This window comes from Plectropomus leopardus, chromosome 19, assembly GCF_026936395.1.
Source record: "Plectropomus leopardus strain MGB_pleo_1.0 chromosome 19, ASM2693639v1, whole genome shotgun sequence".
Lineage (NCBI taxonomy): Eukaryota > Metazoa > Chordata > Actinopteri > Perciformes > Serranidae > Plectropomus > Plectropomus leopardus.
In genome coordinates, this window is record NC_142194.1 from 9,416,625 (window position 1) to 9,442,668 (window position 26,044).

Here is a 26,044-nt window from a genome sequence, read left to right on the forward strand (position 1 = left end):
CGAATAAAATGCAACTAACTAATAATAAATAAATATTTCGACTATTATGAAGCAACATCTGAGAGAATGCAGCCTAAGTCAATAACTGCAGCTTTCTACATTTAAAAAAAAATAGAAAAAAAACATTCCTGATGCCTGAAACTCGATTTATGCACTGCTGTATTTGTGTATTTAATATTTATTTTATGCATTTCATTTTGTTTACTTTAATTTCATTTTTCAGTGGGTTTTATTTTCCATCTCCCATTTTGCATTGCATGTATTTTATTTTAATCTTTATTTTCCTTTTTACTATTATTAGGCTATCAAGTGGGTTTATTTTCCATCTGAATTTCCATTTATAATGTGGCATTCTATCCCCATTTTTATGTTCATTTTATATCTGTTTTCACATGAAGCACTTAGTGTATGTAGTTTTAAGATGCAAACCTACCTATGACTTCTTGTGTGTGTTTTTGTACTTTACTTTTCATGGATGCAATTCATTGAAAATGTATTTTTTTAAATGTATGCATTCTGTATATATTTTTTAGCATTATTATTATAATTCAATAATTTATTTTTAATTTAATTTTTCACCTTATGCCATGTATGTATACTATTTTCTTCTTTGCTTTTATCTTCTTTTTTAACTATTATTATTATCTAGTAGGTTTTATTTTCTGCAGGTTTTAACATTAATTTCAGCATTATATATCTGTTTTTTTTTACTGTTTTGTTTCTATTGTTTTAGGGTTTTTTTTAAAAATTATTTTTATTTATTATTATTTTGTATTTCCATATAAACCATTCTGTGCTTGTAATTGTCTTACTGAAAAGCTATTTTTCAGAAAGGAGATGTACAAATACAGTTTATTAGGCCTATAATTATTATTATTATTAGTAGTAGTAGTAGTAGTGTAGTAGTAGTATTGAATTTACCCATATCATCAGGCTACTTAATATTATTAGGCTATAAAGGGATATATATATATATATATACTGTATATATATATACATAGCTATGATCGTGTTACTATGTTAACGTACAGTAATCTGAGACCAGCTAATGGAGCCATAATGTGATACCGTATAAACTTATTGTAGCCTACTTAGTTTTAGTCCTGCCAAACAACAAACCACAAATCCCTAAAGTTATTATAATTATTCTAATTATTTTTATTATTATTACTCCTAGTTGTTATTACACTGAATATGCTTCCGTATTTTAGGCTAAGAGGAATAAACTGGAAAATTAAACCACGAAGGTATTCGTACTTTTTGTGCAGACAGGCTCTACTTTGGAGATAACTGTGTGTAAAATTTCGCTCAGTAGTTTCCCAGTACGAGTTTCTCTCTCTCAGTGTGTGCGTCCGGTGCGCGCGCGCATGTGACATCATTGATGGGATTGGCTCGCCCTGACTGGGGTGGAGAGTCTCCTCTACAGGCTACAGAGGGAGAAGAAGAGGAGTGAGGGACAGAAGGGAGAGTTTCCATCAGCCACGGAGCTCTGCGCAGGGACAGCTCCACTCAAAGGGTCCCACGCCCCAGAGGACAGTGGAGACTGGGCCCCCCAAAGTGTCCAAACTCCTGTTGGGGGGATGGACTCTGAAGATGAGTTTTAGTTAGGTTACAGGTTGACAAGATGAAGTTCGGGAAGAGTATCTGCGTACTCAACGTAGGGGGAACCCGGTACGCCTTCACCCGTGAGGTGATTAGGGATTTCCCTCTCCGGCGCGTCAGTCGCCTGCATGCCTGCGCAACCGAGAAAGAGGTTCTTGAACTGTGCGACGACTACGACCGGGACCGGAATGAGTTTTTCTTTGACCGTCACGCGCAGGCTTTCGTCTTCATCATGTTGTACGTGCGCTCGGGTAAACTCCGCTTTGTTCCCGGAGTGTGTGAGCTGTCCTTTTACACGGAGATGCTCTACTGGGGACTGGAGAGCGCGCACTTGGACTCCTGCTGCCAAAAACGCCTGGACGACAGGATGTCCGAGATCGGACTGGACACTCTGTCCGAGGTGGACATCGGAGTGTCGGGGGATGAGTCCCAGACCTCGAGCGAGCCTGTGCAGCGGACTGTGCTCACCGGTCGCGCTAAATGGCTCGAGAAGATGCGCAAGACATTCGAGGAGCCCAACTCTTCGCTTTTGGCGCAGCTGTTGGCTTCAGTATCTGTGATCTTTGTGATCGTTTCTATGATCATGCTGTGTGCCAGCACTCTGCCGGACTGGGATACAGCCAAGAGGACTACAGTGGAGGAGCACAGGTAGGCGATAGTCAGGGGCCAGTCGAGTTTAGAGGAATAAAAGGGGGGTCCTTCGAGAGGATGCTGCCAAATATTAAGGCGCAATTTGTGCGGATACAAATGAGACTGATCGAAAATCTAGTGCGTAAAAGTCGGCGATAAGCTCACCAGGCTAAAGGATAGGCTACGTTTCTGTCACGATAAACGCCGTGTAAATAAATAAATAAATAAAAACACTTATGGACACTAATGAATCTCACACGAGCACCTGCACGCCGTCAAGGAAGCGGCAAAACTTACTGCGCACTGATAATTAATTACCCAGAAGGTTAATGTATGGATGTATTGGTCATATACAAACTTTTCCGTCCTAATAAGACGTTAGAGTTAGTTTTCTATTTAAGGGTACAAAAATCCGCATTTATTGTGAAGCAGGGGTGTAGCACAAAATCCCAGGACCTATGCATGAGTAGTCTCATTGGCCCCCCTGCCCTTCCTCTCTTGATCCATGTCACTCTCTCACACACCTTTGATTTTCTTTCTGCCTTATTATTATTATTATTATTATTATTATTATCCACTATTTTTTAGAAATGGTTTTGTCTTTTTACCGATTTATTAAGCCGATTTTGATGTTGTTATGATAAAAATGACTTTCAAATTAAAGAAAATTGCAAATTCCCTGGCCCCGGGTAATCAGTCTTACTTTGCACCCCAATACGATGCCCCTGCTCTAAAGCAATAGCTGCGTTTACAGATACTTCCTAGTGCAGGGGCAGACTAAACCATTTTTGCACCTTTAAGGGGTTTAAATAATTAAATAACTGCATCAAAATATTTCTGTAAAAATGTAAATAGAGACAAACTTTTCATTCCACACTTTTCGAGGACCCCACTGGGGCCCTGGGTAATTGGTCCCATTCTTCTACTCCATTTATGAATGAATCCTCGTGTGTATGGGGGGGGCTAAACCATTTTTGCACCTCTAAGGGGTAAGACGTGCCTAAGAGACCTTCCACTTTATTCGATAGAAAGTTTAGTCTTCATACACATTGGGGACGAGGGTTGCCATTTTTCCCGAAGACTCTGCTTTCAAGCCACATATTTAAAACATGATAAAAAAAACATTCATTAGATAGAAATAGGGACTTTGTCCTTGTGTTAACTGAATTGACGCCTCTTAGGTCAACACAGCACAAAGCCAAGTTTCAAGTCAAACATTAGGAACCTCACACAAGCTCCGAAACAAGCCAATCAATAAAAAATCTATATTATCTGCAGTTATTACACAGAAAGCCTCGTCGTCATCCCGAGCTTCCTCTGCACAATTAGTTTGAATATCTTTATTAGCTTGGTTAGTTTGCACTGCACAGTAAACAAGATGGACAAACATACCCAATAAATGACAAAAGCATAATAGTCCAGTGATGAATGGTAGAAGGTGCACTGAGGGATTATATATCAGGGTAAGCAAACAAAAAGGAATTACAGGAATCACCTTTTATCTAAGTTATTTTGGCATCCGTTTCTGAAAGCGAGGTGAAAAAGCTCACCTCTCTTTCCACTTTATTTTTGCACAGCATGTTCTCTGTAGGAAGCCCGAGGCTGCCTTTCTCTATATAAGGCTGGGTTATGCTCACTCAGCCTGGACAGAGTTTTGGATCGGTCACACTGGTTAGGTAATCGCTGAAAGTGTAGTTTATATGCTCCGGGTCAAAAGTATTCCAATTTCATGCCAGTAGATGATGCAATTCCCTCAGTTGCTCTATAATTCAGTTTGGGCTAATTGTGCTGATGTAGTTATCCCGAGGCTCTGTGCCCTTATTTGCTTGATCTGACTGCGTCTAAGTCAAGCACCACCTCACTTTAATTCAGTTTGATTTGCCTTTGCTGTGCTAATCAATGGGCTAATCATGCGTTTGCTTGTGTCACAGTGTCTCTTTGAGGGTTTTTAACCCATAAAAACCTGGAGCAACATCACTTTTCTGTGCTGCTTCCAGACACCTTTCACAAGTATTTAAAACTTTGAATCCTAAGCAAATTGGTTTATTTCTTAAAAAAAAAAAAAAAACACAGAAAAATAGGCAATGACCAACTTGGAAAGAAATGTGCCACAAATTTCCAGGTCATTTCCTTTTTTTACTTTTTTTCGGCAGCCAAAAGAAGTCAGAACTTAGCAAGGACAGTTCCACAAACTGCAAGAATAAGTAGATTTCGATTTTTTTTACCAGGGAAAATGTCCAGAAAATTGTCTAATTGTTATAATTATAAACTATACATTTTACAGACTTTTTTTATATATGTATTTTTAAAGCACCTTTTTTCAATTGATTTCCTTTTGTTGTTTTATTCTAATTCTCCTTTCTCAATAATTTTTTGTTTTTTCTTGTATTTTGGCGGGGGTGCTATCTTTCATGTAATTTTCTTGTGCTTCCTATAAATTTCTTGATTGCTTTTGGGTAAATTCTTCTTCATTGTTTTTCCCATGTTTGTTTTTTAAAAAAGAAACTGAGAGACTTTGCTCAGGTTTCAAAGTGTTAATTGTTCCTTTTGAGATGTTTCCCGGCAGTTTGTGTCCTTACTGTGTGTCTATCCTGCTGTCTTTGTTTACTTATGTCAACCCTGAATTGCGTCATCCATATTTCCCATAATTTCTATCTCCCTGCTTCCTTCTTCCTCACATTTGTCATCTCATATCATCCACATCTCTGTAGCTCCTCTGCCATTTCCTGTTTACAATCTCCTCTCCTCTCCGTAGGATAGTGGAGGCCGTGTGTATCGGCTGGTTCACAGCAGAGTGCATAGTGCGCTTTCTGGTGGCCAGAAACAAGTGGGACTTCCTCCGCCGGCCGCTGAACATCATAGATGTCATTGCCATTACCCCATACTATGTCACCATGGCGATGGCCCGTGCAGGGATGCCGGGTGCCGGGCTCGGGGTTGCTGGGGTGATACTGCGGGTGCTGAGGATGATGCGAGTGTTCTGGCTCATGAAGCTGGCCAGACACTTCCTGGGCCTGCAGACACTCGGGCTGACGCTCACACGCTGCTACCGGGAGATGGTCATGCTGATGGTGTTTGTCTTCGTCGCCATGGCGATATACAGTGCCCTGGCCCAGCTGCTGGAGCACGGTTTGGACTTGGGGACGCAGAACCAGGATTACGCCAGCATCCCGGCTGCCGCCTGGTGGGTCATCATTTCCATGACGACAGTGGGGTATGGTGACGTGTACCCTGTGACAATCGGGGGACGGGTGCTCGGAGGGATGTGCGTGGTGAGCGGCATTGTTCTCTTGGCACTGCCGATCACTTTCATCTACCACAGTTTTGTACAGTGCTACCATGAACTCAAACTCCGCTCTGCCAGATATGCACGCAGCCTGACAGTGGAGTTACTGCAGTGAAGAAGTATTAACACCACTCAGCCAAAACATTAAACTCACTTAAAGATGAAGTAAATAACATCAATCATCTTGTTACTAAACAGTGCACCTTGCCACACTGCAAACACTGTTCCACAGTGACCCAAGAACATGACAAGGATTTCAAGGTATCGCCCTTGCCTCCAAATTTCCCAGATCCAAATCTAATTGAGCATTTGTGCCGTTACCCCAGAAGTACTCCAATCCATGGTGGCGCCTCCTTGGATCCAACTTGGCTTTGACCTGCTGATACATTTACGACCGCTGTACTACTTCTTTTAGTCACTAACTGCCAACAGTTACTTTTATAATAATAAAAAAAAAAGTTTATTCATATAGCTTTGTAACCAACCTTACAAAGTGCTTTACACTTAAAATCACAGAAATACACACACACAGGGAAATTTTAAAGAACAAACACAAAAGAAAAAATATAAGAGCAACACACAGGATGTTTTTTTTTTTTTAAATCTCCTGCAGTGAGTCACTCCTATAACACTTTGTGAAAACGTCACACCCATACCTCCCATGATCCTGCATTGATCCTGTTTTTGTGCTGTTACTAAATCCTGTGGCAGCTTAAAGGCAAGGCCACTCTGTCCCCTCATCCTGTGATCATACCTTACATACAGAACAGTACCCTGAACAGGCAGTATGAAAGGAGCAAGTGTTACTGTAGGTGGTGTCTCTCAAGTGGCAGGATACAAAGTCAGAACACTAGATTGTAACAACATGAACAATGTTATTGTCTTCACCCAGCAGTGGCTTGTTTTGGCTGATCGGTGTACACCAAAACCAGTTTGCCTCCACCACAGAGAAACCCAACAAACCAGTGGACCTTCTGATCCCATTTTGAACTAATGATCAACTTTCTGCACTGCCCTGTTTCCTGCCTGAGCTGATTTTATTTGGCCTGTCTAGTTCCTGCCTGTTGTGTTGATGATCTCCAATGATTTTCTTCAACCAGCATGCGCCTGTCTCCTTAACAACGCCACTAGGATAGAAGAATAGGAACAGGCAAATAATTATTTATTAAACACACACAGGCGCAGTCAATCCAGTTTTGACAGCGGCTGCTGTTTACACTGTATTCCCATGGTTACAACATTGGCAGAGATGGCTGCTTTTTTTTTCTCTGCATCCAGTGCTGTTTATTTGTCTGACCATCAGCCTTTCACTTTGTCTAAGCTTTGCACCCAGATGGTACAAGTTACACAAGACTGATGTGTGACCTAGATGCATTCTGTTAAACCTGTGAAATATGGAGAAGGAGCGAACAAGTGAGTGCAAAGTAGGGATGCAGACAGGGTACGCAGGAGGGCTTAGTGTGCAGGAAGGGCTTAAGCCATGGGTAATGAAATATGTAGGCAGGTCAGCGAGGAGTACAAGGTGGCAGACAAATAAAAAGGCAGACGGATATAACAGCGCAGATGGAGTGTGAAATGGTGGAATAAAGATTCGGGACAAAAAAAATGACATGAGATGACAGAATGTGGAGCAACCCTGAGCGCACAGAATGAAAAGACAGAGAGTGTGCATTGCTTCTCCATTTGTGAGTGAATGTCAGGCATTTTGTGTTCCTGCGTCTCCACGGCAACCTCCATCCTCCGACATGTCAATCATAATGGTGGTTGATTTTGTGTGCACACAAATAGGCCCCGTCCACGCACACACCTCCCGGCTGGCACGCACCAGTTTTGTTTTTGCGGTTTATTGGGAAAATGACAGCACAGGATTAGCTGATATTTATGGAAAAAAAAGAGAGCGGGAGAGTGGAAAAAATGAACATGATGGTTCTGACATTCATGATTCAGACATGTTTGCGCTGTTCACGGTCTGCCAAGATGATATGATTTGTTGAAGAGACACATGATCCAAACAAACAAGTCAACACCTCTCCCACACAACAGTCTTTCTCTGCATCTCCACTCCTCTTCCTCCTGTTGCCATCAACCATCCTCTTCTTACAGACACACACACACACACACACACACACACACACACACACACACACTCTTCTGTTGCAAAAATAATTAATGACTGTGTTCATTATCTGTCAGTCCTTAAAAGTCTATATGTTATTTCCTCATGAACTTTGCAGCCTTGTATGAGTTTAGTATGCACTGTAGACGGTACATATATCTCATTGTTGTTGTTGTTGTTATTGTGTTATTAATGTGCTTTTTAAGTCGTCACAAAAATGACAAATAATCAACATTTTACCACAACACATAATTTTCCCACACTCTCGTGGCATAGCTTACAGCCCAGTGAATTTTTTTAGCCCGGCCTGATCGAAACCATCAATCCAAACTTTTCTCATCTATGAACTTGTAATTTATGTGATTAATGTATGAGCTTTTATAATAAATTCATCTGAGCAAAATGTCTTTGAGTGTGGAATTGCTTATTACAAATTTAACTGGATCATAAAAACTTCAACTGATATCAGACTTCACAGTCTGCTTCCATAGTATTAAAATACTTTATATCTTGGGTTTTCACTAGAGCTGCACAACTTAAGGAAAATATGTGATAAGCATGGGTGAATTATGACACATTGGGCCCCTGGATGTGGATGTGAAAGGCCCCCACACAGGTACAACATGAATGTTGTTTCTCCCCACAGAGTTGAAGTCCTACAGCTAAACTGAGGGGATTAAAGAGGTATTTCATTGATATAAAGAGAATCCTTACATAAAACTAGGCTGTCTCTGCAATAGAGAGACACAAATACTTTTGAAAAAAGTGCTACATGATCAGAGAAAACAGAGAAAAAGGACATTTTTGCTCAAGAGGTAGAAAAACTACAACTACCAGAATGCAATGCGTCGCACCTGACCAATAAGTGCTCTGGGTGGTGGGTGAAGTATGGATCTCATATTACTGTTAAAAAATGAACTGAAACATGTTTCTGGAACCATTTGAGTGGAAAAATATGCAACGCAGTAGGAGAATCTTTGTTATTTGATCGGCGCTGCTTAGTTTACGGTTTGATCTCTGTTTTTATCTGCCGCCGTTCTCATCTGTTCATGTTTACAAACTGCCTCAATTACAGCTAAACAGAGCGTTAAATTATTATGGATTTTATCCGGACTGCTCAGTTTTACTGTTTGATCCGATTTCGGTTCAAATTTGAGAGAGAAAGAGAGACAGAGTTAGATAGATCTCTTGTTCCAGCTCTATACGTTTTGCATCCATGATAGCAACATGGTTGGCAGGCAATATGAAAATGCAGAAGGACAGCCTGTAGTTTGAGCAACAGCCCTGAAAGCCAGCAAAACATCCAGTGGAGTTTCACAATCGGGGAGGAGGGTTGTCTAGGCACTGGTTAGCTAGAGGGAAGTTTACCATATTTCATCTACACTAACTACCCACATTGTTTTGATACAAAAGTGGCTGAAAGTTGACAAAATATCCCTTTAACACTAGCCTAAAATGTATCATGATTCTTTCATGTGATAACTTCAAAGTCAATGTTTTGGCTATTTACAACAGTGACTTCATGCAGAGACTTTGCAGAGACCCATGGCGATGTAGAATATTGTTGACTGTAACGTAATTGATATTACTTCTAATATTCAACATATTCGCACATTATCACATGCTAAAATATAACAAACTGCTTGCTGAATTTAAACAAATGTTTTGAACAAACACAATACTGAACTTAACACAAATTAACCAAATTTAAAAACTGACAGTTACATTTTAAAGTTTTCTATTGCTGTTGTTTTTTAACTCTCTCACAAAAAAATCCACAGTGAAAAGGCTGTAGAGGATGTTACATTTTAAGCATATTTGAATATTTTACAATATATATTGTAATTTTTGCCTTGTGTAGTGTAATGTCACAGTCTTTCACAATGTATTTAAGCAAAGTTGACACAATGATAATATAAAAACAATAATATATTGTGCATGCCTAATTTTTACATCTCATAAACCTTACCTTAAATAACCTTCTTAATTAACTAATTAAAGCCACCCAGTATGACCCAGAGAAGTGATAAATGAATCAGGCATTTCTGTCAGATGTAGCTTTAAAGTCTCAATGTGATTACACACTATTTACACCCCTCAGCCTTTTTTCAGAGGTAGTGGGGAACACCTGAGCCCACTGGCAAGGACATTCAGTGCACTCATCAGCTTCACATTGGGGTGAACATTGTGCCACGGTCTACTTCACAAAGCACAAAAACTGCTGATGCTCTGTTCTCAAGGTGCAGACTTTTTAAGCATGTTACACATCTGTCAATAAGCTCTGAAGTCTCATCAGCTCATTCAGTATTATACAGCCTACACCCAAGGTAAATAAAGAAGACACATGATGACATATTAAAGGAAAAACTGAAAAGTGTCACTGTAAAGTGTTTTTCTGTCACTTGGTACTCCTTAGCAAAAGTCTCCAAAACTCTACTCAAGCGATAATTCATCTAAAATATATTTTTAAAATCCTCTAAAAGATGACTGTTCATTTGGTGTTTTGATTATGTCTAATAATCGCTCCAAAATCTCCACTTGACCTTCAACAAATACATTGTTACAAGAGAACGCCCGGCATTCAACTATAACTTAAGTAAAAGTACAAAAGCATATGCATAAAAGTACAGTAATAGTACCAAAAGTAAAAGTGATCATAATGCAGAAAGGCTCATTTCAATTTTGCATTATAATTAGTAATGGTAAGCTGTGTAAGCTTCATGCCTTTAATGGTGCAGCTGTCTACTAGAATAATACAGTCTATTGCTTTTTCAGTCTACAGATATAGATTTGCTGCAATAACAAGGATTTAAGTTTAGTGAACTTTATCTTTGGACTTAAGATGAAACAGATGTTAATTAAGTTTTCCTTTGTGGACAGAATTTTTGGTGAAAATCCTAGAAATGTCCTAAAATCCTGAAAATGCCATAAAATCCTAGAAATGTTGTAAAATCTTGAAAATGTCCTAAAATCCTCCTAAATCCTAGAAAAGTCCTAAAATCCAAGACATGTTCTAAAATCCAAGACATGTCCTAAAATCCTAGAAATTTTCTTAAAATTCTAGAAACATCCTAACATCCTAGACATGTCCCAAAATCCTAGAAATGTCCTAAAATCAGAGAAATGTACTGAAGTCCTACAAATGTCATAAAATCAGAGAAATGTCTTAACATCCTACAAATATCCTAAAATCCTGAAAATGTCCTAAAATCCCCCTAAATCCTAGAAATATCCTAAAATCATAGAAACATCCTAAAATCCTACAAATATCCTAAAATCAGAGAAATGTCTTAACGTCCTACAAATGTCCTAAAATCCTGAATACGTCCTAAATTCCTCCTAAATCCTAGATATGTCCTAAAATCCAAGACATGTTCTAAAATCTGAGAAATGTCTGAAAACCCTAGAAATGTCCCGAATCCTAGAAGTGTCCTAAAATCAGAGAAAAGTCCTTCAAATATTCTAAAATCCTGAAAATGTCCTAAAATCCCCCTAAATCCTATAAATATCCTAAAATCATAGAACCGTCCCAAAATCCTAGAAATGTCCTAAAATCATAGAAACATCCTAAAATCATAGAAACGTCCTAAAATCATAGAAATGTCCTAAAATCATAGAAATGTGTTTGGGCAAGTTGAGTATCCTTGCTTTAGAGACAATAACCGCTCAATGTGAGGATTTGGGGGCTAAAGATGTCCATGTTTGGCATTAGTGGTGCAGGTGGAGCATTTAAATTGTATCAAATTGAGTCTGGCAAAAAAAGATAGAAAGTGTGAGTCTGTGAAATGATGTGATTCCTCAGTTTAAACAGCAGAATTGCTTTCAGAGTAGCTGATAAAACCTTTCCCTGCACTCCTCCAGCAGCTTGAATTTTAAACTGGCAGCTGTGCCAGCTGACTGCTACGTCACTTTCCGTCGACGGTCGCAGCAGGAAGACCCTCTACCGGGTGATTTTTGTTTTGGGTGACATTTCTCCCCCGTCCTTCAGCAGGAAAATGTACTACAAGTTCAGTGGTTTTACCCAGAAACTGACGGGATCTGCTCCCACGGCCGCCTACAGCCCTCAGGTGAGACCGGGACGCGTTGCGTCGGTGAGAGACCGAGTCGGTGACCGGCGGGATGACCTTCATGTATCGCGGTGCTGGAGCTCGTGCGCTCCAGGTGTCATGGCTTCAAAACACTCAAAACAGATTTAGACATTTCCCAGCGCAGTTAGCTAAATATACAACATGTGTGTTAAATCCCAAACGTGTTACGGTTTTCCTTCCGTGTTTTATTTCCTGAATAATAAAAGCAGTAACGTCACAGCTGTCTTTAGCCGACGTTACTGTGTCGCTTAAAGTAATCTGTATTGTTTATAAACGAACTAACGTTTGAAAACGGAGATAAACCACAAAGAGACAATGAGTGGCCCGTAATTTTTTCCTTGTTATTATCTTTTTCACTGACATCCTTATCACACAACCTTTATTTAACCTTTATTTTCTAAAGGTTATTTCGTACTCGGGGATCTCCGGCCTTTATGTGTCTTTACAGCCAATTTCGAAATTCAATTACTTGTCAGAGCATCTGCCAGATGTGACCTTTGTTATAACTCTGCAGGGCTTTACTCTGCAGCCTCCTTATTATATGATAGTGGATTACGCTGCAGTGGATCAAGCTCAGTCAATTTATTTATGTTTTTTGTTGGGAGAAAATGAGCATGTAATATAAAAAACGTTTTGGGTGGAGTGTAAGTAAAGACGATTACTACATTTCAAACTTGATGTAATGCGTTTGTATTTTAAATAACATTATTTAACTTATTCGTTTGTAGGATTTTTTTGACGTTTCGTGGATTTTAAAGACATTTCATGGATTATTGGACATTTTCTAGAATTTAAGGGAGTTGCTAGGTTTTCAGGATGTCTCTAAATTTTAGAAGGTTTTTCTTGGATTTAATAACATTTGTAGGATTTCAGGACCTTTCTAGGATTTAAGGGTCTTTCTAGGGATTTATGACATGTGTGTTTTAAGGACATTTGTAGGATTTTTGGATGTTTCATGGATTTAAGGACATTTCTTGGATTATTATTGTCATTTCTTTATTTTTTTGCTGAATGAGTATTAACCTTAGTCAGGGACTGCACCTTATTTATCAGAGTGTGGGGCTGTTGTGTGACTTCCTTTTTAGATAGATAGATAGATAGATAGATATAGATAGATATACATATTATGACCCTCTCTGGAACTACAAATATATTTCCTTGAGCCTCCCTGAGTGACTGGGGAAAATGCATGAACCGCCCTCCACTATAAATAACCACAGTTCACAGCTTCTGGCTGTGATAAATGGTGTCATTATGGAGGTATTTAAAGTAAAAGCGCCTTTCAAATCCACTTGCAAGTTTTGGGATCAAATCAAAAAACACAACTCTCCCCCCAGTGCTTTAAAATTACTTGGAGTGCCTCCCCCAATTTTCACCACACCCTCCCCTCTCATAAATAACAGCTCCTAAAAATGGGATTTAATTGCATTTTTCAAATCTGAATCAATTGTTAAATCTTATGGGGTAGTTTGTATGGTATTAACAGTATAAAATATGTACTATTCTGTTTCAGTCAGTATCACAACTGAACTACAGAGATCGTTCTCTATAAAAAGGGGTGTAGGGCTTTTAACCACTTATTTTTCACTGCATTGTCACATTTATTAGCCCTGTTCTGACGCATTTGCCCTTTTCCTCTAATGGAAAGTTGTTTTTTTCCTCTCCCCGGGGTGCTCTGCTAAAAAATCACACACAATACAGTGGAAATAATCAATGATTTTTCTGCATGTCTGATGCACTTAACCCGAAGGCAAAATTGCTGTAGCACTGCAGGTCACAGAATACGTTGTAACACTTGTGTCATAAGAGGGTAGTTTGTTTGATCGAAACATGTCGGCTTTTTTAATGATTTAGCCACTATAATAAATGCTTTTTAATGTTATTCCTCCTTGTTTTTCACGCTCTCATACTCTTGGGCGTGCCTGGATTTCCCTCTCATTTTAACTGTAGTTCCCCGTCTTCCACGAGCACCGGATACTATTTCGTGACCTACATTTGATTGTGATCCACAGAGCAAACCAGTCATCTCTGTTTCCATACAAAAAAACATACTGAACATATATATACAGGCCTGAATTTCTACCATGCCAGTAAGACATTAGTGTTGAACGTTACTGAAAAGCTGAACCTAACTGCTGATAGAAAATCTCGCCTTTACCAGGAAGTGTTGACACAGGCTTTTTTTTTTTTTTACAGCAGCAACTGCAATATTGCGGCAACTGCAGCACTTCCCACCTTCTCAGTAATTATCACCTTTTTAAAGCAGATCATGTGACCTGGACTCAATCTGTGCTTCCAGGCTCTCCTGTGTCAGCTCACACTTAGAAACAACATTCACAGTCACACCTTCAGGCAGTTTTTCCTTACTTGCATGTGTTAAGTTGAAGACGAGGAAACCCCCAGCAGACACCTGAAGGCACTTTTCTTATTATTCCTCTGTAATGACACGTCACACAGGTGAGCCCACAAAAATAAAGGGGAGTCTGTAATTCTGTTTAAAAGCAAAAAGACGAGTTCTTGTTGTGAGCACTTTAAGCTGAGCCGTCTCTGAAATGGTAAGTAAAAATAATCTGTTCTCGGTGCCCCTGCGTTTTCATATGTCAGATTTAATTTCCCTACTCCCACATTATCTGCCTCCACACACTAACAAGGCGATGGGTCTCCCGGTGATTTTCAAACCTAAGGTGGGTGAGAGGCTTCCTCCAAGTGAGAGGATATTAAGGAGGCACATACTTTATTAGCACCACAATGGACCTGTGGCTTATTTACTTACGAATTGACTGTATGAAAAGGAGAACAGCAGCATGACTTTATGATGATAATTTCCCTCGACACAGCTCGATAGCTAAGGTACTGATTTTTAGTTTTCTGAGATAAAAATGATCACGTTTTTTTCTTTTGTGTGGCCAAAGTGTGCCTAAAAAAAAAGGCCAACAAATATTATGTTGTCCCTTACCAATACAACATTGAACAACCTACAACTAAAATAAGCTTAGACGTTACTACACTGTCAGCTGTAGTGTTGCTTAATAATCTGAACTGGCACTTACACAGTCTCACAAGTGGAGATTTAAGTTGCGAGATGAGATGAATCATGTTGCTCATGTAATCACTTGTAGTCAGCAGTGTGAGATGATTACTGTGCCTACAAAGAGTATGTGGACTTTTGTTGTATTTAATTTAACAGATATAAAGAGTTGTTTTCCTTCATTTTATGTTACTTATTACCAGTGTTGGCTAAGGTTACTTTTGAAAGTAACATATATATTATGAGTTTACTACTATTAAAAAGTAACTTGTTATGATATAGCATTACTGACTGAGAAAAGCAACTTGGAGTACTTCTGTATTACAAGAAAACGATGAAAACCTCTTTCTGATTCCTTGGGCATGTAGGTCATATTATCCAGATGGCGTGTAGCCGACTGTTTGCCTACTCTGGAATTCAGTGAAATGTAAAGATAGGAAATATTTAATGAACCAAGAGCTACAACAATTAATTGATTGTCAACTATTAAAATAATCACCAACTAATATGATAATTAATCAGCTCAAGTAATTTTTTAAAGAAAAAAAATCTCAGATTCCAGCTTCTTAAATGTGAATATTTCCTTTACTCCTCTATGACAGTGAACTGAGTATCTTTTGGTTGTGGACAAAACAAGACATTGGAGGACATCATCTTGGGATTTTGGAAACACTAATTGACATTTCTCACCATTTTCTGATATTTTAAAGACCAAACAACTAAACAATGAATAATTAATTAATTAAATAATCGAGAAAATAATCAGCAGCTTATTAAAGATGAGATAATCGCAACCCTATTTCCACTGTTTATTACTGTCAACAAATCCTACATCTTTGTCATCGGTTCACTAAAACATGACACTTTTTTTCAGATTGTTTGATTTAAACCTTCCCAGGATATTTATGACCATAGTGAATAATATTATAATGATTTGAAATGGGCTTTTACACACGTGTACTAATTTTTAATGTAAATGTGCATTCTTGTGACCAGCTGGTTGTTTTTTTTAGGGGCTGAGGCCGGGTGTGCCAGCAGAGTCCCCTGCCATGATCTTTGCCACCCCCACCAAAGTGGTGTCAGAGTCCGGGGCCACAGTGGAGTACCTGGGAACAAACAGGGTTCCTGACCTTCAGAGGTTATTCCAGGTAATGACCAACATAAAATTAAAAAGCTGTCACTCATAACAAGAAGACGATTTATTTTCGCTTTATATTAACGCTGGAGAAGGCAGTTTTATTTTGGTGTCATGGGGCAAAAATCCATTAATAAAGTTGTAATTCAAGGGGGCTAAGAGAAAACTAGACTTCTTCACCTACTCCCGACTGTATTTTTTCAAGCTTTAGAAAATACAGCCTGTAACAAAAGACATTCAGTTAATTTTAGAGAGAGGGCATTCCTACAAATGCAGATGCACGTGCATGCCCTTTCCATTAAACTCTGATTCAATGATGGAGAATCCTGCAGAGAAAGTTGCTATCCCAGCTGTGGCAATAACTGCCTGCACTGCAAAGTAACTCAAAAAAGGAAGGCGGCATTACCAAAAAAGAGTCTAAATGAGTCAAACTAAATACAATGTGTCAGTATTAGTGAAAAGTTGTGAAAAAATAATTGTTTAGCCTCCTGCTAATGAGCTAAAAGATCACGGCTGCACCTTCAAGCTCACATTTATATAGCTAATATTAGAGGCAAGAGCCTCGATGCACGGTATTTAATCCGCCTCAATGCCTGCCGCTACAGACCACCTCACCAGAGACGGTCTGACTGACGGTCTGCGGCTGCAACAACCTGGATTCAACCATCACAAACCCCAGCTCTGTGGGACCAGACTGCCACGACTCTGCTGCTGAATCAGCAAACTTTCTATTGTTTCCCATACACATCCTGCAAAGCAGTCCATAGTGTCGGGGAAGGGACCGTGGAGTAGAAATTCGGCGAATTCCTGTTTCATTTGTAATCAGATAAACAGAAAGGGAGCAGGGCATGGATGGGCTGCGCAAATGAGCTTTACAGCTTTACAGTGACATAAAATCAAATAAGTCTGTGTATTGAAAACCCTGTGTTACTATATGAAGCGCGTTCATATGCCCGTAATAGTCTGGTGGGAGCTGCAGGAGGAGGCTACAATTTGGGTTTCTGCCTACCCCAGCTTTAATAAGCGTCCACACTGAATTAGCTTTTGTTAATTCAGAGAAGTCCTCCAAATAAAAGTTCATGACTCTATACTGGTCAAACTTTTCTGGCTTGAGGCAACGGCTGATATTTATTTGACTCTATTCTTAATGACCCCTGCTTCAGTATTCATTACACGAGAGGCAGTGAGGGAAATAACTGAAGTTGGACAGACCCATCACTCAGACAAATGGAAATTACAGCAACGGCTGCTGCAATTTTCTAATCACAAGAAAAATGATTTTGTTAAAGTGAATGTGTCTCAAACTGGTACTTGAACAAGAAATGTGTGTAGAAACTGTAACCTTCCAAGGGAAAAAAACTTTTTTTTTCCAATATAATCAAACTTCAGTTTCGTCAAATCTCAATATTTTTCAGTTGGAAAATATTTATGTTTATATTTTTAAAACACAAAATTACGTTTGGTTTTTTTTTGTGTGTCTTGAAGGAGAAAAAAAATAAATGCTTAATTCGTTATAGAAAGATTGTGTTCTGGCCCAAATAATCTAAAATGTTGAGGCCCATCTGTCACAGCGTATTGCTGAGAATACTCTGTACTCTCACATCTCCATTATTGTATTTTTCATATTTTCCACCTTTTTTTCTTGCTCTAACCCTCCCCCGCCTTCCCGCCCACCCCCTCCTGTTTCGTCCTCTCCCAGACGTCAGACGGTATCCCCATTCATCTGAAGCGTGGAGTTCCCGACAGGCTACTGTACCGCACCACCATGGCTCTCACTGTGGGAGGCGCTCTCTACTGTCTGGTGGCTCTTTACTTCGCAGCGCAGCCCAGCAATAAGTGACCAACACAAAAAACAGGCTCTTTGTACAACACCTCTGACACCACGCTACTGTAATTCATCAACCCATCATTCCCAGCCGCCATCTACCCTCGCCATGCCACCTCTTGGGACTCTAATCGCTGTTGGAGCATCACACTCGATGATAACAACAACAATGTCTGTCTTCTTTGTTGAAAAAATGTCTGTTAATAAATTTTAAGTAAAACATGCTTCTTTTCCCCTGTTTGTCTTTTGTTTCATGTCACTAAAATGGCGCTCACTGTCAGTTGCCAATAAACACACAGATGCACGGACATCACGTATGAAACCGTCGGCAGGGTAGAAAACGCCTCATAAAATAGAAGCGGAGATGTAAAGATAGGATTTCTGCACTCGCAGCTTTCAACAGGCGTGTGGTTGGGCAGTGATGAGCATCCGGCATGAAGGAGACGACCCGTCTGTAACATAGCTGCTGCTCACTTGGCTTAAGTACCGTCTCATACAGTATTTATGTGTGTGGGCTCTGGTTTGATGTCAGATGCTTCTTTTCGACTTCGGGGGGGTTCAGACAGACATGCTGGCAGCCCCACGTCAAGCTGCTGAAACACTCATGATAATCTCAGTCCCCGAATTTTCTCTCTTGCCTTGATATGTAAGATATTTATTCTTTTTCAGCTTCACTAGAGGTCCAAGCTGCAGTACTTGCTGCTTTTGTTTCTTGCTCTTCTTTTGTCTTTTGCTTTTTATTTCTTCATTCTCTTCTATTCTTTTTTCTTATATCCTTTTTCTTCTTGCTTTTGCTTTTTTATTTTTTTTACTATTTATTTAAAATTTATTTCTCTTCTTGTTTCTTCATCCCTTTATTTTCTTTAGTTTTTCCTTTTGTTATTTTTTTTGCTTTTTCCCTTCTTTTCTTCAATTTTCTTCATGTTTTTTTCTTTTTTGTTTTTCCTTGTTTCTCTTTCTCCTTTCCTCTATGTGTTCTTTTTCTTTCCTTTTCCTTTTTTATCTTTGATTTTTCTTCTTCTTTTCATCTTTATTTTTTCATCTCCCTCATCTACCACCACAAGATCAAAATTATCAAAATTTGCAAGTTGGTTACAAATTCAACCCACTACTCGGGCACAAAAAATGGCACTAACTGACCTTTGTTACAAATTCTAATCCAAGATCTCTGCAACATAGAGATCTTATTTTAGTATTTCTTTAAATTCAAAATCCATCTCTTTTCCTGTGACATGGAAACATTGAAAAGGTACACCTTGATGCAATGCCATGACTTCATATCAAGACCAAATCAAACGCTAATGAGTACCTTGGCCCATCGATTTGACGTGTGGTATGTTTGAAACTCCCACTTAGCTTTAATGTGTTGTATTGATCGTGCAGCTGAGATGTGGCACAGTCACATGATGCTCCGCAGCTGAACACTCACAAGAGGTGTCCTCCGATTTCACCGAGTGGCGCAGTCCCCAAAGAGAGCTCAAATACCTGCAATCACCAAGAAGCACAATCACAGGTGGCACAAAGCACGTACAGGGTACATCAAGTGCATTCATTTAGGACAATGGTAGGTATGTGTGTGTCATGTGTACTCCACTCAACATGGATGCAAACTACCTCAGAGCATTAAATTCACAAACTTTTGAATGTTTATAGGTTTATATATTAAAACTCAATGTTTTTTAAATGAATGTGTAGCCGTGCAAGAGTTTTATTTCTTAAGGTGTGCCACATTCATTTGTCAGTATGACTCAAGTCTGGACCTCCCTTTGTCATGGCATCAATAATTCCCACCCAGAGGAAAACCTTATGATGGATAATTGATGACTGCACTGATTTAAACATGAATAATTTGACCTTCTGTGAGGAAATAACAATGACAAGAGCAAGACACATACTTTGTGGTGGTTTTGCATTTTGTAGTTTTGCATCTTTTGTGGTTGTGTCTCCTAATAGTTTTTTTTCTTTGACAAAGTTTTGTCTTTTTTCCTTTTTGTTTCTCTTTGTAGTCCATTGTTGTTTCCTTGTGGTTTGTCCTTTTTTGTCATTCATTTTTTGTCCTACTGAGTTAATTATTTCTTTTTAGTGCCACTTTGTAGTCATTTTGTGTCTCCTTGTTTTTTTTTTGTATTTTGTAGCCTTTTGGGTCTTTTTGAGATCATTTTGTGTCTTTTTTGTGATTGTTTTATAGTTGTTTTGTGCCTTTATGTGTTTGTGTTTGTGTTTGTATCTTTGTAGACATTTTGTGCCTTAATGTAGCTGTTATTTGTCTTTTTTTTATCGTTTTGTGTCTCTTTGTGGTTGTTTTTTTCTGTTTGAGGTGATTTTGTGCCCTTTTTTAAATATTCAATTAATATTAATATTTAATATTTAATACATTTTGTGTCTCCTGGTTGTTTTGGATCTCTGAGATATCTTTTTGCCTCCTTGTTGTTGTGTTTCTTTTTGTGGGTGTTTGGTTCTACAGACAGTACACATGCCATGGTGTGTCTTCTCTGGTCATTTTGTTTTGCTTTGTAGCCCTTTTGTGTCCTTTTGTGGTCGTTTTTGTTGTTACTTTATGTCTCTGACGCTCTTTTACCATCTCTTTGTGGTCACTCTGCTTCTCTTTGTGGTCATTCTGCCTCTCCTCGTGGTCGTTACATGACAATTTGACATTTTGCAAGTAAAAGCCAGGAGCCCACCCACCCCCCTGCCCCATACACCCAATTATTTCGGCCAATTCAGTAATCCATCCATGACTACAAGGCACAGATACAGGACTTGTATGCAGGTATGCTCCAGCAGCACATTCATTCATTAGTCACACAAGGGTATTGTGTTATCTACTACCTAGAATAACTAAGTTGCCATGTAATCTGAGCAAATCTTTAAACTAAAAACACCTGGGCTGTAAAGCTATTTCAAACCTCCCTGATGACATATGTGATTAACACTATATATATATATATATATATATATATATATATATATATATATATATATATATATATATATATATATATATATATATATATATATATATATATATATATGAGTGGACCTTGACCTGTTCTAGGGTTATTATACAACATTCACAAACCATAAATCCAGCCATGTTTTGCTCTTTGAAGCCATTGGCTGTCACCATAGAAACATAGCTCAGGCACTATAGGGTGGCTAACTTTTATAGTTAATTACAGTCCCTATTTTTGTGCAACTGTTGAGCTAACAGAACACAAGACTAAAACTGTGTCCTGTCTGTAGACCTGTAAAACGCAGTGTTTCCCAACTGTGTCTGGCTTTTGATCCTTTAAACTGAAGGAGTCTTTATTTTGTGACCCTCACACCATGATTTGCATACGTCTATAAATTGCTCTTCAACAAAAAAAATGCAGTTTCCTTCTGAGGTGGTGTCATTTATATAATTACAAGAGCTTTTTTTCATTGATTGCAATTTATATTTTCTTAATTTTCTGATTTAAATTTTGTAAATCTTTTCTTTTGACTTATGAATTAATGTCAAATTGTTATTCTAAGCAATTATCTTAGATTGTGACCGGCTGTGATAGAAGAAAGGCTTCAGTTTTTATATTCTTTCTTCGCCAAACATGCAGGAAACATGGGTAGAACAGGGGAATCGGTGCAGTCTATGACCTCATGTAGGACTTGACAATGTCTGAATTTTATTTAATAAAATTAATAGAACCTTAGCCAAATGACAGCCACAGAATCAGCAGCTGCAGTCTCATGATCTGGGATTTAAAGTACAAACTGAGTTCACAAAAGCTGTCTTTGTCCTGTTAATGAGTTTTCACAAGGGATCCCCTGATCAGTTGTTCCTTTTACATCTACTTTTCCAGTTATTTGGTCACTTTCTTCCCACTGAGCCTTCTCTTAGAAAAACATTATCATTATGTGCAAACATTGACTTGTCATGAGAGGTATCTAAGATACTGTTTTCATAATACACTTCAGGCCTGCTTTTCATCAAGGACTCCTTCAGCATCCCCTTAATTTCTCCCCCATCCCGCTTACGTCATGACAGCCCACTTGAGCATCCCTCGGTAACAATGGATCCTTTTGTTGTCGCTCTTAGACCTGACAGGAGAGACCCAAGAGGTCTGCAATAACATGTTTACCTCTCAAAGCACGGCTCTCCAACTGTTAATGAAGCACACGCAAGAGGAGGGGGAGTCATGCACACGGGAAAGTGGGGCAAAAGGAGAGACAAAACACAGGAAGATAAAAAGGTGTGAGGAGGGGGAAGGTGTGAGGAGGAGGTTGTTGAGTGGAGGATGGGTGTCACTTATCAGGAGAAAATTGAAAATCCTTCTTTAAAGCGATTCACATGTTTTCCAATAGCACAAGATGATCACAAGAGGAAAACGATAATGTCTTATGCTACGAGGCCCTCGTCTGTCCTGTCATACTTTCCCACTATAATCCATTCTTGTAATAGATCACTGAACAGCCAGCATGTTAAAAGCTATTCCAGCTTTAAATTATCCTTATGGCCATGGATGGATTACTGGACCCAGGGCCCAAAGTGTCTGGGGCCCCTCTGGCCTTCGACTGAAAAGTGTCACTTGAAGAGACGCATACCAACCTGGAGGAGGCTTGTAATGACCAAAGAGACATAAAATGACTGCAAAAACAGATGATAAGAGACTCATTAAGACTATGAAAATGGGCAAAACATACACAAAGAGACACAAAATAACTTAAGAGATGAAAACAGCTATAAAGAGACTAAAAATGACTACACAGATGTAAACAACTACTAAAAGACTCAAAATTACTACAGAGACTGAAAATTATTGCATAGAGATGTAAACAACTACAAAGAGACACAACATGACTACAAAGAGGTGTAAACAATGACTAAGAGACTTAACATGTCAACAAAGAGATGCAAAACAGCTGCAGGAGACAAAATTAGACTAACAAAGACTACAAAACAACCGCAAAGGGACACAAAATGAGTACACGTAAACAAATACAAAGAGACTCACAATGACTACAAAGAGAAACAACTACAAATGACTCAATATGATGACACAGAGACATAAAATGACTACATAACAGCAAAAGATATGAAAAACAGCTGCAAAGAGACACAAAGACTATGATAGGTCAAAAACACCAAAAAGGGACACAGAATGACAGACATGAACTATAACACTACTCAAAATGAAAATAAGGAGACATAACAAATTACAAAGACACTAAAAAAACTACAAATAGATGCAAAACAGCTACAAAGAGACACAAATAGACTAAAATGTTGAAAAAGTTCAAAACAACCACAAACGGACCAAAGGGTTACACTACAACAAGACTCAAAATGACCACTATGGGGCACAAAACCAAAAAGAGATGTATAATGACAACAAAAAAAGCTGAACAACAAAAAGAAGTTGAACAACTATAAAGTCTGTGTATCTTGTTTCTATGTAGGAGAGGTGAGGTGGGGCCGTCTGCATGCTTTGCAGCCCGGGCTCATGGCATGCATTTTTTTGTAGAAAAATGCAGCAATCCTGGTAAAAATCTGTGACATTTATGTTTTGCTTTCGGCACTTTTATTAGTGTCACATGTCTGATTTGTATCATCTGAGGAAAATCAGAACCAGAAGATTTATACTAGCTTTAAGCGTAATTATTTTTGGATTTATGAGCCAAACTAAAAACAAAAAACAGCAATGATAAATCATGTAGGGAAAATCAGATCACACTACATGCACAGTAGACATGCCACTTATTCCAACAACTCTGGATGAAATTTCACAGCATATCGTGAACGTTACTGGTTTGTAGTTTGTATTCTGTCCACAGCTTTTATTAAAACTTTAGGAGACAGTAAGGTATTAGAGGAGCCAGACAGCAGTGGTGATTGGACAGAAAATGAGACTGAGGGAATGGAGAGTCTGCTCGTCGGGATGAGAGGCAGAGATGGAAGAATGTCATGAAAAATGTGAAAGAAGATTGAAAACAATATCCTCAAGGAGCATGAAAGTATAAATGAAAATGTGATGTAGAGACTTAGAAACTGACATCAACATGTGAGTTAAGATGTTTTTTTCTCTTATTACTGTAATATATATATTTTTCTTTTTTACTTTATGGAAAATATGGATTTTGGTTTAATATTCAGTCTTTGGGTGGGGTTGTGTTGTGTGAAAATATGCCTTTTTTAAATTGATTTGCTGATTTAATCTGTGTGTTTTTTACCAAACACTTCCTGCTTTTCCAGCAGCTTTAGTGTCATCAAACCTGGTTGTGTTACGCAAAAAACACGATTTTTCTCACCATAAACGACTGATTTTTGTTCCTAAACTCAACCACACAGAATGAGATATATAGTTTCAAAATAATGTTTTTTTTTGGTGATTGGATTCTATAATTAGTCATAAACCAAAATAATGGATAAATTGAAATTTACCTGATGATGTTACTTGTTGAAAAGTCAGAGGGTTACTAAAATTACTTGAATTTAATCTCTGGGGACCACAAATATGTTAATCAAATTTAATGGAAAACCATTCAGAGGTTAATGAGAGATGTTAAATCAAAGTGGTCAACCCTCCAACTGATATTGTTATGAAAAAAATAGTTAATTCACATCATTTTAAATCTGCATTAATTAATTTGTGGCCACTAGGGGACAGAAAGACATCAATAAACAAAGTAACAGATGCACAGTTGCCACACCCGCCCTGTCTTATCGATTTGCTCTGTGTTAGCAAACTGTTTTCAAATTAAGCAGAAATGGAGCAACATTAGCATTCAGTTGGTGTCACGTTTCTGCCTCTCACTGCCGTTTGGCATCCACCAACTCCTGAGTGAAGTATCTGGCTTCGTACCTTGTTAGATGTTCGACTTTCTTCTCCATGCTCCCATTGTCAGTCTGTTGTTCGGTTGTGTTCGGAGGAATAATCAGAACTTGCTTGCTGTAAACAGCTGCCCGCTCCAGCTGGAAACAGAGTTAATAAGAGCTGTGAGACTGAACCTTAAATTCAATCTGCAGCCTGTAAAACCAAGATAATGGCTGAAGAAAGAAAAAAAATCTGCAGAGCTGGGTGTTAATTCTCTGTGTTCTCAGCATTTTTTTTTTAAGCACAGTTTTTGAATATAAAAAATATTAAGCCAGGTTTAATTTTGGCTGACGGAGAGCAGAGGATGCATCTTAATTCAGAATACAGAAATGTAACAGCTCACACCTACGACAAAAGCCTTGCATGAGCAGCTGGGGAGACTAGAGGTGCTGGGAGTGACAAATTACCTCTCCTAAAAACACCCCGCCACAATAGCACAGCCCGAGAACAAACAATGAATAAATAAAGTTCCCTGAGATTGAACAAGGGGAGTAATTTGTGAATCAGCAGCTTTTGAATAAATGGCCTTCTCCTCGTGTCGTAGACAAGAGGACCGAAGTGGAACTGAGAGCACGAACAAAGCAGCTCCATCCAGATTCCTGTCCTTGACGTACATCGAGTCAGAGAATAAAAATCTCAAGAGACAAAAAAACACCAGCTGTGACATGCCCAGTGCCACGACATGTACGCATCATCTTAGATGAAATCGGTTAGATCACACCCTTTGCTCTCTGAAGGCCCTGCTCGCCACTTTCTCTGCTCTCTACAGGTAATAACACATCAGGAGGTGGAAAATAGAAGAACAGCACAACGTAATGGAGGTAACAGCAGGAGGTCAAATCTACGTATGGAGAGATCGAGGCGCAGAAATAGGTGTGCTTATTGGTGTCATGTTGGCTGCTTAAAAGGCTCCGAATCTCTCTTCTTTTGTGGCCTTTTTTCCTTCAGGCTATTTTTCCCAGCACTTTCCCTGGCAACTAGCTTATGTAAGAGTTCAAACACAGGGTAAACGGACGGCTCTGCCCCTGGCTCCGAGCTGAAACTGTCCACCAAACCCACTCACACTGCAAAGATGACTGATTTTTTTTTCCTTGTAATCACTTAAGTCAACTGAACTTGCTTTGCTTTTAGGACATTTTAAGGATTTTAGGACATTTTAAGGATTTTAGGACATTAGGACATTTCCAGGATTTTAGGATGTTTAGGTTTTTTAGACGTTTCTAGGATTTTGGGACACTCATAAGATTTTAGGAGATTTCTACAATTTTCAGGACATTTCTCAGATCTAAGGATGTTTCCCGGATTTTACGATGTTTCTAGAATTTCAGGACATTTCTCAGATTTTAAGATGTTTCTAGGATTTTTGATCATTTCAAGAATTATAGGACATTTCAAGGATTTTAGGGCATTTCTAGGATTTTAGGACATTAGGGGCCAAGCTAGGACCTCTGTGGGGCGTGCGGGGGAATACTCCAAAGGCATT

The 26,044-nt window shown here is 38.8% G+C and overlaps 2 protein-coding genes and 1 long non-coding RNA gene across 3 annotated transcripts; 2 read left to right on the forward strand and 1 right to left on the reverse strand.

Annotated features, from left to right (window-relative positions):
* Positions 1-5: 5 nt before the first annotated feature.
* Positions 6-8,040, forward strand: kcng3 (potassium voltage-gated channel, subfamily G, member 3). Its single transcript, XM_042507539.2, has 2 exons — positions 6-2,250; positions 4,988-8,040. Exons 1-2 carry the CDS (start codon positions 1,625-1,627, stop codon positions 5,631-5,633), a joined length of 1,272 nt encoding a protein of 423 aa, XP_042363473.1. The 5' UTR covers positions 6-1,624; the 3' UTR covers positions 5,634-8,040.
* Positions 6,534-24,658, reverse strand: LOC148186309 (uncharacterized). Its single transcript, XR_015775039.1, has 3 exons — positions 24,550-24,658; positions 19,140-19,195; positions 6,534-6,645 (listed from the first exon to the last, which is right to left on the reverse strand). It is a non-coding gene; the product is annotated as an uncharacterized LOC148186309 (long non-coding RNA).
* cox7a2l (cytochrome c oxidase subunit 7A2 like) lies at positions 11,542-17,934 on the forward strand. Its single transcript, XM_042507540.2, has 3 exons — positions 11,542-11,701; positions 15,764-15,898; positions 17,585-17,934. The coding sequence occupies exons 1-3, from the start codon at positions 11,630-11,632 to the stop codon at positions 17,723-17,725; spliced, it is 348 nt and encodes a 115-aa protein (XP_042363474.2). The 5' UTR covers positions 11,542-11,629; the 3' UTR covers positions 17,726-17,934.
* Positions 24,659-26,044: the final 1,386 nt, after the last annotated feature.